Below are 15,408 nucleotides of genomic sequence, written 5' to 3'. Positions count from 1 at the left end.
CACTGCCTTGATTTTGATACTAGGTCCTGCCCCAGACCACAAATCTCTTAGTCCCTGTATGTCATGCTTCCCCACTTGGGAATGATAACCGCTTTCTTGCAGCCTCTACTTGCTTTGTCCATTTTTCCAATATGTGGAGAGGAGGAAAGGGTGTTTCTGACACCCCTACCAGACCCGCGGGTAAAGGCAGGATGGGATCTGATGCATGATCCATGCAGTGCTCTTCCTGCCTTACACGCATGCATGGCAGGAGTTGTGATTGTGGGACTGAGCGTCAGATCCTCTTGCACCTTACTGGCAGTGGAAGGGGAGCCCGGGATCGCGATCAGCGGTGGGCTCCCAACCTGAGGGGTGCTTAATGCACCCCTGAGGCTGGGAGCCCCATGAGCTGACGGGACTCCTGGTCAGGTGGGTGCAGCTGGCCACACGTTCAATTAATGGCATAATCGGAACCAGCAACAAAGTTGTTATGCATTTTTTGTGGATAAAGTTATGGTTTATTGTTTTATGATGCACTTAACTGCTTTAAAGTGTGATTGGGTAATCATGTCACAAGTGTAATGTGTGGCAGAGGCCTGAGGTCTTTGTACAAGTGAGTTCTGGATCTCAGCTGAGGCATCTCCATGTAATTCAGATGGCATTTTTAAGGTGGAAGACCAGGTCCTGTGCATGTCTGTACAGTGTGAATGCAGCCAGGTTCCTGACTTTGTTTCGATTCTGTAGGTCCTAACATAATAAAAACTGAATGATGATAATTAGTGAAAGGTGGCACCCTAACTTAGGCTGGAACAGATTTAACAAGTTCAGGTCCTTGGCAGTCTCGAATGCAGTACGTGGTATCCCTACCTAAACTCTCACTGTGTGCTACTTAACACCCCGTTGTTGCCCCCAGGAGCGTAGGACAGGTTCTGGGATCTCCTATTCAGAAGTCAGCAATGGGAAAGATGATCCGAAGCCTTCAAGTCCAGTCCAACTTAAGTTGCTAAATGCTTGTCCCACCTGGAAAATAGGCCTTTGGCTCCTGGGTGATTTTGGAAAATGTTACCCAGCAGAGCCCGAGCAAACATATCATACCAAACCTATCAGTTATGCAGAGTTAAAAGCCAGTTACTGTCACTAGAGGCTCTTTTTATTGATAGACAAGATTATTTTTACCAGATTCTGGGGGTTCCTGTGTTTAAGGAGGGAGGCAGCCTGGGGATCCCATGGTATAATCCATCCTTGGGTCCATCTGAAGGCAGTGGGCCTTCAACAGGGTCTTACTAAAGTTAGTGGGCATCTTTTTGATAGTTTTGCAGGGCTTTGAATCAGACCCTGCCAGTCCAGTGTAAAAGAACTTGGTTATTAACTGTCTTCTTTCTTTCAGCAGCGCAACGCCAGGCTCAAGTTTGAATATGACGGGGAGAAAAGGTGTGTACCTGCTCTCATGACACTAATGCAACTCTGCTTTGCACCTGGGGCCACCTGTCTGCACCTTTCTACCCAGCCCTGCGTGCACACACTGGAAGCCCTGTGAGGAGAGTTCCCCTTTGCAAGGCCTGCCCAGTAGCTACAAATCTCCTTTGTGCCCAGGCAATTGATTTCCAAACTGGAATCCATGAAATGCCCCATGATTAGATGTGGTTGGATTCTTCTGTCCACTTTTAATTTTATTTCTGTGGCCTATTGAACCACAGTTGGCCATTGAATCTCCCACTAAAGAGATTAGCAGCCTGTGACACTTACTCAAGATAAGTGGATTTTGGGCATGAGTCCCATAATAACAGAGCTGCTATTCGAAGCCCGTCCGCCCTTCCCAACTTGACATTTACAGGGAAGGATCTCCGCTCGTGGCAGGGTTCAGGGCCTGGCTGGGCAGGTTGCCTTGGAGAGAAGGGGTTTCAGGCTGATGGTCACAATGGCTAATGCACTCAGTAGAGGATAACACAATGCACGCAGCATGGGGCTGGATCCTGTATGCTTGCACACCTGCAGCTCCTGCTGAAACCCATGGGACCCTGCACCTGCAGGCATAGGAGAGTTGCCCTAGCAAACCAAGCCATCTTTAGTCTGCTGTTCATTGCCACTCTGTAACCCATGAAATGACAAATCACAAGGGAAACTGGCCCAGGTGTGATCTCAAGGACGTGCTGTTGGACCTAGGTTCTGCCCTGGAAGGGAATCTTTGTACCTTTATTGAGGACAGAGGGGCTGTGCTGTGAGCCTTGGGGCATGATCTGAGAGGCGACCGCGCTTCCTTCTGGATGGAACAAGCCCCCCCAGCCCCTGAGGGAACATTACCCGCAAGGACCGGGGCCTGAGTTCACCATCTGTGTTGGAGCTGTTGTGTGGACAAGGAGAGGTTGCTTGTGGCCTCCCTGCCACGATCGGCCCCATAATTATTGATCATTATTTATGAATAGGGTATGTCATGACATCGGAGAATAGGTCCCTGCTCCACCAGGCTGAGGCTAATCTACTTCCACAGCACAGGTTTATCCAAGTGACACCTCTACCCTTATTTCTGTTTTTAGGATTATCCAGTTTCCAAGACCGGTCAGATTCAAAGAAGTGCTGCAGAAAGTCATGGATGCTTTTGGACAGATGATGGATCTGCACTATGCCAACAACGAGGTACTGAGTGGTTGGGTACCCAGCCCACATCATGCAGCTAGTTATCCCTCACCTTTCTATTCAGCAAGAGAGCATGGAGGCACAAAACCTTCCTATGCTGGCTGCTGCGGTCCCCTTGTTTTACCTGTGGCAGGTTTGGGTGTTATGTCTGGGGCTGTGTCAGGATTGGCTGTGTAGTTTTGCTAAGAGGTTGGACAGTAGCTTGGTATGGGATAGGGGTGATCCTGTCTCAGGCAGGGTGGTGGACTAGTGACCTCTGGAAGTGCCTTCCAGCCCTACTCTGTGAAGGAGCTTGCCAGTTCCACAACATGCTTGCATTGCCCTGTTTTTCTTTCCTATGTGATGAACCTGACTGTCCTGCTCTTCAGCACGGGGCACATTTGTTCCCTGTACACTGCACCCTGAAATGCACACAACACAGCCACCCTGGAACAGGGCTGGGCATGTGCTTATAAGCTCCCTGTCCTGGGTGTGTGGTGGTTCAGGCCCAGCAGTGCTCCAAGGCACTAGTGCTTGGAGCTGGGTGTCACTTGAGTTTCGGATCAATCAAAAGACTGTGATGTTACTCCTAATTTGCTTCTTATGCCATGTCAAATAATCTAGGCCGTGGCATTGGATGTGGTCAGAAATGTTGTAAATTTTCTAATTTCAAGTGTTTTCTGGTGGTCTCCTGCATGGGATTCTCCGGGAGTGAGTCACTTCATCCCAGGCTTCTTTCCATTGAAAGATTTTTTTCCAACAACAAATACAACTCTTACATCATGGGCTTTGCCCTCTGCTAGGCATTGTCTCCTTATACTTTTGTATAGTACCTAACCCAATCTGAAGTTGGCTGCTAATTATGGTGAGAGTTTGGTTGAGTTTAGCTTTAGTTGGGGTCTTTTCTGTCCATCAGTGTTTTCTCCTTGTGAGAACTGGCAGCTCTTGTAAGAGCAGCAATTTACCTGACAGCTTTATCATGAAAACAGTCTTTATACATGGAGCCAGCCTTGAGGGAAGGCGTCTATAAGTCCTGATAATGGCACGTCATCTGTAGGCTAATGATGCCTTCTGTGCCGAATTCTGGTTTTGGTTACATTGGTGTAAATGTAGTGTAATTCCACCTCCGTCTGTGTAAATCTGGAGTGATGAGGGTCAGCATTTTGCCTATTTTTCCTCCTGGTAAAAATTAAAGAGTTTAGACAGTCAAGAGACTTTGGGTATCCCTCTCATCTGAGCTGGACCTTCCCACACTACTGAGCTTTGGCAATCCCACATGCACTTCAGCTCTGGGGAGATGATCCCTTTTTAGACTCAAGGCACCCCTTGGAAAATGCAGTCTCATAGTTGCACTCAACTTTTGACTGGATAAAGATAATACAGCCATTCTTCCATGGCAAGGAATTCAGAAAGGGAACAACAGCTCAGAATTGTTTTTAACACTCTGGATTCTTATTTGAAACCTCTGAGTTTATCTTGTGAGTCACGGTTGCATGTCTGTCTGTGCTAATGTGGTGTGGTATCCAGCCATGGCATCCTGGTTGGGAACCACTGGACTGTCCTCTTTGAATTCCCCCTGAAATCTCTGGGCTGTGTTGCTGGCTCTACCACTGACACAGTGCGTGAGATTGGGCAAGTGACCTCCCCTCGCTGTGCCCCATCTCCCCTTTTTTGACCTGTCTTTGTGCGTTTCAGCTATATAAGCTGGAGTGAGTCTCATTATGTGTTTGCACAAGGCTGTACTCAGTGCAGTCCCCAGGTGTTACAGGAGTATGCTTATATATAAATATTCCATATAATACATATTGGCCAATTTTACCTTTGCATTTATATGTAAGTCTTGGTGCATTGGCCACCGGCTCCCTCTGCAAGCTCTCCCTCCCTTGCTGATGTGGGCACCTCAGGTTGCTGTCATAGTTGCTAAGTTTATAGAGAGGAGAAACTCATGGGAGAGGCTAAGATGCAGCCCAGTTACTTTGAACACAACCTGCCAGTTAACTCCAAGGTTGTGCCAGTGTCTATATTTAGTTAAGTGTCTAGTAGGACTCAGTTCCCAGTCTCCCTGTACGCAGCAGCCTGGGTGCCAAATGGAGCAAAATCTGCTTGCCAGACATGAGGAATAGGCAAAGCCAAGCAAAACACTGGCCTGATTCCACCCTAGAAGAGGGCAATTTCTGCCCGATGTTCTTGGCTTTGCCGAGCAAGCCTGTAAGCATACTCATGTTGTGATACTGGAGCGAGACAAAGTGACCTGCAGAACATTTTGTTCAAAGCACGAGCAGAGCAAGTGCCATTTGGAAGACTTGTGAGGAGCTGGGTAAGCGGAGGAGCAGGGATGGGGACTGTGGAAATACCCCAAAGGTCCAAAGCCAGATTTCATTCTTGGACACAACCAGAGGACATCTAAGGACAGAGTGGGCCTGTAGGCTTTAGCAAAAAGCAGTATCAAGCATTGTAAAAGAGAGTCTCTGCTGCCAGCTGCTGCCCTGCAATGAGTAGGACATATCTCCATCCAAGTGGGGGCAGGATTTGACCCAATTTCTTACCAGGATATTCAGTGACAGGAGCACTTGGGTTAGGTTTCTCTGTCTGCTGCACATGTGGAGCTCTGCTGACTTTAGTAGGGTTAAGCAGCATATCAGGAAAGTGTCATTCTCCAGGCAAGATCCCACCAGGACGGGTGCTCCTTGTTTAGGGCATCCTAAAGTCTTCGACTCCTACAGAAGTTGGCCTGGAAGGGATCTCCAGAGGTCAACTAGTCCAAGCCCTGTGGCAGGAGTATCCCTATCCAAACCATCCTATACAAACCGATAAGGTAAATTCTTCATAAATTTACTGTCAACCCTGACACAAAACCCAAGACCTAGTACCCTATAGGGCAGAAGTGGGCAAAATCTGGCTCATGGGTCAAATCTGGCCCACCAAGGGATTTTATCTGGCCCATAGTAGATCCCTCAGCCCTGTCCAGCCCAGGCATGGGGAACATCCCAGGCTGTGGTGCATGTGCCCGGTACCGCTGCCCCCAGGCACGCAGTGGGGTTGGGGCAGTGCGGCAGCCGGACTCCACTTCCCAGCAGTGGTGGCTCCCTCTGGCTGCTACTGCCAGTGCTACTGCTGCCAGACCTGGCCTTGCTGCCTGGGCATCCCAACTTGTCCACCCTGCACCTACTGCTGGGGGCAAGGGGTGGGCAGGGTCTCGGTGGAGATCAGCCTGGGACACCTGCAGGCAGGGGGCACTCGGCTGGGTGCTTGGGATGGGGCAGGGAGTGGGACAGTTGGGTGGAGCCAGGGCTGGGATCACGGGGGTACTTAATTGGTTTAGTAATCTACCACTGGGGAAGTTTGGGTGAGCTCTTGTGGGTCGGAAGGTGTGGGTGTTCTGACCCAAGCCACAACAGCTCACCAAAACTCCCTAAGTGGCCTTGAAACCCAAATAATTGCCCACCCTCCACCCCGCCTTGTTATACAGTATCAAAGTCTAGGACTTGAGAGCCCTGGGTTCAGTTCCCATCTTTGCCACCGGCTTCTTGTGTAAAGTTGGGCGAGTCGTAGGGTGCCAGAGGCGCTAAGTGGGATCCTCCAACAATGCACTGCCCCACCTGTCTCCCAGTCCTGGGGATATTCTCAGACTGCCTCTAACCTGTACAGAAGGCAGCCAGAGAGGACAGCATGTGTGTACTTGTGTATGTGCATTGTCCGCTGTAAGGGGACTCCCCTGGGGCGTGAAGAACTGTGTTTTATATCCCTCATCCAGCTGGCCACATGTTGAACATAGCTGTTCTACATCCCAGCTGGAATGCCGTGACCGTGATGCTAGGGGGTGTCCTGGGGGGATGTGCTCCCTCCGCTGGCACTGTTTCCATTTGTACAGTGCTCCTTGGAGCAGGGACAAGCCATCTGAGTCCCCTCATCCTAGCGAAGTATCCAAACCTCTGGGTTGTGGGGTCAATCTGTCTGTCTCTCTCATGCTGGGCAGCAGGTTTTGCCCATGGAAAAGCACTGACCAGGTTCAGCTGCCTATGTCCAGGAGCAGATCTGTACTTGAGGATCAGGGATAGAGACGGGTGCCTCCATCCAGTCTACACTTAGGTAGTCAACAGCCTTTGTGGACTGGAGCTGACATCCCATTCCTCTCCTTGTATTTCCTACAGGATAGCTTTAATGGCTTCTTGTTAAGCTTGCTGACATGTGAACAGTTTCATTTTAAGCTGTGCAACTCTCCGCTGACACTATGTGGGAGCCCAGGCACCAAACTCAGGCCTGTGAATCTACTAGGCACTGCTAATTAAGTTTTATGCATTGCACTGCCCTAGTTTCTGTATGCATTTGGCCCTTAACTTCTCTGTGCTTCAGTTCTCTCTGCAAAATGGGAGTAATTGCACAGTTCAGATAAAGGCACTACGAACTATGACAGGCTCTCATGCTAGAGGCTCCCCAGATGCACACTTGTATAGTAAGGCATCTGGAACAGCTCTGTAGCAGTTTCCCAGGCTGAGGTCTCATCTGAGCTGGCCGGTGCCTACAGCCTCTTGTTCACCTGGCTGCACTCCTGTGCCTTTCATCCCTGAAACCCTGGACATGATGCACACAGTCTGTCATGTATTTACCTATGGGCTGACAGCCAAACCCCCTGGCAGCAGTTCACAAGCAGCAGCATCCCGTGATGGAGAGAGATAGAGGTGGCTGTTCATAATGTCTTCCTGTGCGGGTTTTCATCTGACGCAGTAGTGTGTTTTGGCTGTGTCCAACAATGCGAACTCTGAGCGCATGGATTGTTGGATTTATCTATCAGAAGTGCTGGGCAGCTGCAGCTCCTATTAAAGCCAGTGGGGAAATTACTGGGAGCTCTGGATACTCATTGTCCCCTGGCCGGCTGGACTGCTGCATATCTTAGCACATGCACAAATGCAAACTGTGGCCTGCTGGCTGAACTTGGCACCAGGCTGCCAGAGAGAAGGTTGATGCCCGGCCGTATAACCTTAGGGGGATCATGCTGTATATGGGGGAAAATACAGGTGTGGTTTTTGCCCCTGGTAACAGACTACAGTATTAATCTGTCACATAGCACCTTTGTAATGCAGCTGCCTTAGGCATTGCAAGGAAGAAAACAGTTTGCACTATAGATCGAAAAAAGATCGAAAATAGAATACAGAAATATATATATATATAAAAAAGATCGAAAATAGAATATAGATAGATAAAGATCGAAATTTGGGCAAAGGCACTAGGCTAAAGCCCTGTACTTAAAAAGGAATCCCCACAGTCGTCCAGATAGGACTTTGCCTATCTCAGTTTCTTTACCTCTGAAGGATGCAGAACCTTGTTGGGATTTGAATCTGTAGCTTTAGGTGGGAATTTGTTCTGCATTTGGGGGCTAAACTGCTTCTACAGGTGGCCTTTGCCTTGATTTTGCACCTTGCTGCCCATATGAAGAAGGTGGCTGCCTTAGAGCAGACAGACTAAGGTACTGTTGCCTGGGTTTGTGCGAGACCAGGGTAAACAGCAGAGGTGCATATTACAGCTTATGTCAGCTGTGGCAGCCGGCTTTAGAGGGGGGTGCGCTAGGGCAGCCGTTCTAGCACTGCTGGCTGAAATCCCCTGCTGCAGATTGCACAGACCGCACCAACAGCCCAAGCAGACTTGGGTGTGGGCCTTGGCAGCGCCATCACGGGGACTTGGAGAAACAACCAGCCCCAAAAGCCATCAACGGCCATAAGGGCAGGTGGCTGAGTAGGTGGAGCTGTCGATGGAGCACAAGGCTTGTTCTCAGCTCTGTGAGTCTTCCTACTGACTTGGTCACTGAAGCAGCCTTCTTGCACTCTCTTGGGTCTTTTGCAAGCATCGTTGTTGCAAGCTCAGTCTCTTTTTCTGCAGATGAGATCTTGGAAGAAGAGGTCAGGGCCCTGAAAGCCCAGCGGCACCGGGGTTTTGTTCTCCATCCAGATGTGGAGATGCCTCGCCCTGCCCCAGAATTCCCAGTCCTTCTGTGCTTGGAGGGCAGGTTTTGGCTCCCTTTGTTTTCCTAGTGTGTGACATTGCTGCCCTTGGGCATTTGTTCAATCCCTTCCAGCTCCTGATCCCGCTGAAGTCCCAGGAAGACTTGGACCGAGCGGTGGAACACTTGGACCTGAGCCCCTCTCTGAAGAGCTTGCGGATCTTTGTGAAGGCGCCAAAGAAAACGAGTGTGAGCCCTTTACCTTGTGTCCTCACATGCACGGAGCAAGATGCAATGTTATTGGAGGTGAGGGGGCGGGGGGAGCGGGAACGAGAGGCTTCTAACAGCACGGAGCAGAAGGGGAGCCTGCCCGGGGGTGTCCGCTCCAAGCTGGCCATCTTCTGCCCGTAAGCCTCTGATCTGGACTCCTTGCTGCCAGCAGCCCTGTTTGCTGTAACAGTGGTTGGGTCTATTCCAGCACTGTCTGGGATGGATTGCTAAGGTGCCAGGTGCCTTTAGAGATCTGTGAGACCAACAGGGATGTGTGTAATCTTGCAAGGGATCCTCCACACAGTGCATCCTCCGGGGAACTTCTGTGAGACCCCACAGCCTAGCATCTTGCTAAGAGACACCATGACTCTCTTGTCATGGGCTATCCTTGTAGCAGTGTTGACCTACATGGTCAGCATCCTTGCTTTTGCAGGGGGGGTGGCAAAGGGCACGATCTGTTCAGAGACCATGGAGTGCTTTTACTCTACAAGAAGAGGCTGAGAGTGGAGCAGTCTGCGGCATCCCAGGCTGTGCAGCTCCTTTGCACCCTCTGCTTCCACCCCCTGAGCTCTGTGGCATTGCAATTAAGCATGTTAAGCATGACTAACCCATGCTGGGTACCCTATAAAGGAATAGCTGTGTGGCTCCATAGATCTGCACGCTGCTTTTGCTAAGGTATGTGCTGAGCGGCTGTGAGCTTGTACCCTGGGCGTTGCGTCAAGGGGCAGCAAGGCAGTCAGTGCAACAGTGGCAGTTTCTTCCGCATCATATCCCAACCTGAAGTGGTGCTGAGTGTCCTTGGTTCCCACTGACTTCAGTGGGTGTTAAGGGTGATCTGCAGCGGTGGGAAATTCATAGCACTGTGCAGAGACTGGAGCAGAAAGTTGGCTCTCCCAAGTGTTGCCCTGGGCTTCCTCACGTTGCTTCCAGTTGCCTCCAACCGGGCAGTCTCTAGCGGTTCCTGGTGATTGCAGGAGCACTGCAGCAGCAGTAGTCACTGCTGCAAAGTGGTTGCAGGTGGGTTGGTAGGTTGGAGTTTCACGTGGGATCCCATAGGAAACTGGGGTGGCCATTAGCTCTTGCTCCAGTGTCTAGGGAGAGGGTGATGCTATGACCAGGGAACAGAATAGGCTTCCCCTTGCACTGTACAGATGTGCCTCACTTGATCCAGCTGCTTGGCCAGGGCATGGGTTCTTGAGGGCAATCTGTGCCCCAGCAGAGCTGTGATGTACTGGGGCATAGCATGTATCACCGTATACCCTTGGCATTTACCACCTGGGATTTGCTGTTCCTTTCCCCTCCACCTCCCGCTTCACCAGTCTAGGTTTCCTCTCCGGCCCCAGTTCCATAGTCTGATCAACGTGGATGAATCCTTTAAGCTGCATAGAGTTGCACTGGGGGCCATGGGGCTTGCAGGGGACACAAGTCAGATTGCAAGAGCGGGTCCTTAGAGTGAAAACTTCTTAGGGCCCAGCCAGCTTCTCCTCATCTTCTATTTGAAACCAACCGAATAGGTTGCATCCAGAACCAAGAAGTCTGATTTACTGTCCTTGCTAGCTGAGGTACCATTTCCCTTCCCTGCAGCACTTGAATCATATTTATCAGCCTCTCCATGCTCCGTATCATGAAAGGTTCCACTTCAGCCTCCTTGGGCCCACATTATATGGCGATGGGCTCCAGATGTGATCCATTTCATGTGGGCACCTGGAATGGCTCAAACCACCTCTCTGATGGCCTTTGTCTGCTTTCTAGTTCCTACAGCCCAACAACAGTAAGCAGCATGAAATGAGAATCTCCAAGTCCATGGGAGACATCATGGGGTCTTTGTATAAGGACGGCGAGAGGACGCGGAAGTATTCAACAGGTCAGTGAGATGGGATGCCCCTGGGTTTGCCAGGACTGCCTGAGTCCCATACCCAACTTCTCCCCTGGAGTGCTGTGTCTCCATGAATGCCCCTTCACAGCTGGCCAGTCCACCCACGGCTCCATGCAATTATTGTCCAAGTCTCATCCTGGGGAAAAGTTGTGCCGGCACTTCTGGCCCTCGGTCTGCTTGGATGGTTTCTGTTGGCCTGTGCCTATTCTGGCTCTGTCACTTCCTTGCCTGGCTTTGGGCAAGACCTTCTTCTGCCTTTGCCTTGGTTTCCCTTGTTTGTGACATGCTGATTTCCTGCCTCCATGTGAAGTGCTTTGAGATCGCTGGGTGAAAAATGCCTTTACTAGAGTCTTCTTGGTCTGTTAGTATTAATAAGACCTTTACAGAAAAAATCTTGTAGAATTTAAGAGGCAGGTATACTTTTATAAGGCTAGCAAGCCGACAAGGAATACCGTTCCAGCTAGATATTTCTCGGTTACGCTTTGTTGGCTGGATCGCACGGTCTGAACAAAAGAGACTGTCCTGTACTGCATTCTGTGGATCGTTTCAAAGGACCTCTGTTTAAACCTAGATTATTTAATATAGGTGGACTGGCTCTGCCTGAGGTCTCTGTCTGGTCAGGGACACTGGGCTTGACATTATATACACACACACGCTCAAAGACAGAGAGCTTGTGTACACCATCTCCATGGGCTGCTATGAAGCTGATTTTGCCTGCACTCTTCCCTCTGAGAGAGAGCGAGCTTATGGATGTCTCTGAGCTCAGTGCTGCTCTGAGGCCTCATTTTCAGGCGTGTGCTGAGTGGGTGAGGCATGCTTCACTGTGGTGCTCCCAGGAGTGGCATGGAGGTGGGGTAGACATGGCCACAGGCCCTGTGCCAAACAGCTGGCCATAGTATGCACACTACAGGATTTTTCCATAAGTGGAGACTACAAGAGAGAGGTGTGTCTTCTTGTGGATTTGCTGTTTCTCTCGCTCACAATATGTGCAGCCATGCCAGTATAGAATATATACTGCATATTCTCCTATGTTAAGTGAAATTCTGCCCTATGACAGCCATGCCTGCCTCCCACCAAAATCAGAAGAGCTGCCTTTATGTGTACAAGAGTGCTGTTTGGCTTTGCGGTTTTTATTTGCCAGGTTTCTTTCTTCTTTTCGCATTGTTTTCATTTAGCTCATGCTGCTCTTGAGAGTTTGCCCAGACCCTGGCAGAGCCCCTGGATAATTATGAATGAAGAGCACACATGAATACATGTTATTGCACAGAGCCTCAGTAGAAACTGGGCTTGGACAGAATAACATCTCTAATGCTCCTCTTGAGCTACGTTACACCGTGAATACAGGCCAGCAGTCGAATGCCAGCAATGGCACGGGGAGCTAATGCGTGCGTGTGAATGGCAGAATTGTTTACGTATGTAGTGGCGGATGGGGTGAGATCAGATTATTTTGGGTTCATGTGAGGTGGGGCACTCGCTTAGATTTGTGGCTGTGCTGCATTAGGGTTTTATTACGCTGTAAAACATGTGCATGTTTCTATAGCATCCCCAGCCAGAATTGGACTTCCTTTGGGCTCAGCCCTGTAGGAATACTTGGCAAGAGACCCACTTTCACCCTGGAAGGTGAGGGCTAAATAGACAGCAAAGACAAAGGAAGTGCCATCCATCCTTCAAAGATAGGGAATGAGGCACTCCCTGGCGGAGCTGGGAGCTAAACTCAGCTTTTCTCAGTTCTGGTCCCGTGTCTTAATTTTGAGGTCATATTGTCCTCTGTTCTGGGTTTTCCAGCGCACTTATGGAGAAGCCTCTTGCTACAGCACCTGGATTTTCCTTAGGGGCAATAGTAATACAGAAGGTTGCTCTTTTTCCTTCCCTGGTGGCACTGGGTGGCTTGGCGACTGGACAGTCCAGGGGGCTGGTAGGTGTCACTGAGTCGATGGTGAGGCCATTGTTTTCAGCCACTGTGCAAGCTACATGTGGTCATGGATAACCCCATGGTGGTTTCCCTAAGGGAACGGGTGCTGCCCAGCCCCGTGCTATGGCCACCTGCCAGCCTGGGTGGTTGTCTCTTGAGTTGGGCTATTTCTTCTTCACCCTGGGGTGCAGAAGGTTGCTCCCTGTTAATCTAAATCCGTTTGGCTGAGTGGAAATCTCAGCTCTGCCTTTTCTAATCTGCATATTATTTTAAGAGAAATTCTGCTCTGGAAAGTGATTTTAAAAAATGGCAGCTTTGTGCCATTTCCCCCAGTGATTTTGCATTCAAGGAAATTGCTCAGCCTATGAGCAAAGCGATGAGAATTTTTTTTTCTTTTTTTTTTTTTTTCTCGCAGAGTCAACCTGACTTCTGGGAATCAAAGCTGGGTTTTTTTTTTTTTTCCTCCCTTGTGCATGTCATGAGTTTTGATGGGAAATTTTCACCTAGCCCTAATTTTTCTGCAGTCACTTTCCAGTGTTGAGCAACTTTTTAAAGCCTCCCATGCCTGAGAGGGACTGTAAAGCCTGGCCACTCTGGCTACAGGCACTCTGCTTGCAAAGAGCTGGTTCAGGTGAACACAGGGGCTTGTATCGTACCTAGTGTCTGCCTTGAACTGTCAGGCAGGACTGTGGGGTCTTGGCCATCTCCTAGCCATGCCGTATCCCCTTTGGAGCATGTAGGATTTCGGGGAACACCCTGAAGGACGATGTTCTTGCTTATCCAGGAAACACAAGCAGCCAAATATAGATATTATATAGACAAACACAGCGTGGGTGTGACTACACTTTCTGGTGGCCCGTCAGTGGTAGTAGGACCCTTTTTGTCACTCCCCAGCTAGTTGCAAGTATGGATCCACCCACAGTGTTACCAGAAGGACCTGAGTTTTGTGGCAAACTTAATATAGACACAACCTAAGCAGGGGATGCAGCAGACTTGCATCCTCTGAGAATCAGTGCGGGGTGGGGAGACCTGCGACACAGGGAGATGAGAGGGCAGGAGGTAGAGCTGTTCCCTGGGAACCCGCCTGCGCTTGGGGCAGCTCATAGTCTGACATGCTTGCAGATGAACAGTCCCATTGGCACAACGCGGTATCCCTCAAATCCTTGTTGTCTTTGGTGCTGCGTCCTGAGCCCCTGTGTCTTAGCCAGGGACTCTTAGGAATATCTTCTCTTTACACAATGTCTCTTGGTTTATGTAGCAGCAGCAGCCCAGGCCTGAGCCCTCCCTGGCTGGGGTCTGCAGCTGTGAGCATAGGCAGCGTCTGATGAAGCTTTTACAGCCATGAAATCATAGCAGCATCCTCAGCCTTATCTTGGTCCCTGGTCAGTAGGGGTAGGGGGTTGCTGGGAGGTGAGTCTTTGGTAGAGCCCTGGGGTGAGCTATTGCAGCAGGCGGGACAACGAAGCCAGGAATGTTTAGACAGAGGGAAGCCAAGCCTGGCATGGGGGGACGCGGCTGTACGTGCAACAGCCCGGACTTTCTGCACATGCTGGATGAAAGCTGCTTAAGAAACGTAACGGAAAGGAACACAAAAAGTCCTGGCGAATGCCAGCAGTGGCTGTCAGGGCCTCTGTGCTGGCTTGGCCGGCCCTGCTCAGGACATGCTGTGCTCTAGTCCTGAGCTAATGGCCTTACGTGATGCTGTACGTAATGCGGCGTGGAGGTCTAACTCCACTTTCTGCTCAGAGCAGCTCGGCTCAGAGGAGTAATTGGGGCCAGAGGCCAGACGCGTGTCTGGGGCAAGTCCCTGGAGGTATCTTGATGGCAGCGGTGCTGTCCTGATTGACACCAGCTGGCCCTGGGCGCTCTGCTCCTGTCGTGAACAAGCTCTTTGAGACCCTGCCCCTTCCCCTTGGGCATCGCCTTTCTGGCCCTGGCATTGCTGCTCTTCCCTTGGCATCAGAGGTCTAGTGCAAACACCAACACCACCCCTTCCACCTTGGCCATCTCTCGGCATGAGCTGTGGTGAGCTACCTGTGCCGCTGGGCTGTGTCAGCATTGTCTCTCTAGTCCTCCTTGGGTGGATAAGGTTATCTTATCTGTCTGAATGCCTGAGGATGAGGTGTCTCAGGTCCTGGTCACGGTGCTTTGTCACCTGGCGCTTATGACTGTAACAGGTGGTGATGGACCCCTTTGGGGCTTGGCTAATGGTGGCTGGGCTGGGTCTGTCCTACACACTGAAGGGTGTGTGCGGGGAGCGGATGCCTCATGCAAAGTCCTACTGTCCCTCTACCTGCAATGCTTCTGCTTTTTGCAAAACGGGCATATGGACCGCGGCATGGGGTGAGTGCCGAGGGGACATTCGAGCTCGAAACGAGTCAGAATAAAACTGTGGGCAAAATTTCGCACAGCCCTAGCATCCTCCATGCCAGGCCACACCACCTGGTCAGGCCACTCAGTTGAGCTGAATAGCGCACAAATTGAACAGGCTGCACAGAATAAGGAGTTAAACCATGTGGGTGTATTTAAACTGGCAGGTGGTTTCCAGCGCATAGGATGCGAGTAGGGAGTGAGTAGGCCTTGGGAAGTATAGGCCTGCAGAAATAGTGGAATAGCATTGGAGGACTGTCAGATCCTAAGTTCCACAACCAAGGTTGGGCCAAGTTTAAAGTGGTGTCTAGGCCATATTGTAAAATTCTAGAAATCATAGAGAAGTTGGGCTGGCAGGGACCTCCAGAGGTCATCTAGTCCAACCACCAGCCTAAGACAGGATCATCCCTGTCCAAACTATCCTATACAATCCACAATCTAAACTCTTAGTAA

The 15,408-nt window shown here is 50.4% G+C and overlaps 1 protein-coding gene across 3 annotated transcripts in view; it reads left to right on the top strand.

Moving 5' to 3' along the window:
* LOC109306583 (mitogen-activated protein kinase kinase kinase 3-like) overlaps positions 1-15,408 on the top strand; it is a 94,145-nt gene that overhangs the window by 49,087 nt on the left and 29,650 nt on the right. For 2 of the 3 annotated variants that reach the window (XM_019530064.1, XM_019530073.1), the window contains exons 4-7: positions 1,367-1,410; positions 2,514-2,613; positions 8,663-8,776; positions 10,550-10,661. In XM_019530064.1, coding sequence (XP_019385609.1) covers positions 1,367-1,410; positions 2,514-2,613; positions 8,663-8,776; positions 10,550-10,661 — 370 coding nt within the window. The remainder of the gene's footprint in view (positions 1-1,366; positions 1,411-2,513; positions 2,614-8,662; positions 8,777-10,549; positions 10,662-15,408) is intronic. The other variant, XM_019530080.1, reaches the window with a different exon arrangement.

Source organism: Crocodylus porosus, unplaced genomic scaffold, assembly GCF_001723895.1.
Source record: "Crocodylus porosus isolate Cpor-Errol unplaced genomic scaffold, CroPor_comp1, whole genome shotgun sequence".
NCBI classification, from domain to species: domain Eukaryota; kingdom Metazoa; phylum Chordata; order Crocodylia; family Crocodylidae; genus Crocodylus; species Crocodylus porosus.
The sequence above is the reverse complement of the archived record's forward strand: the minus strand, read 5'-3'. Positions and strand labels throughout refer to the sequence as shown.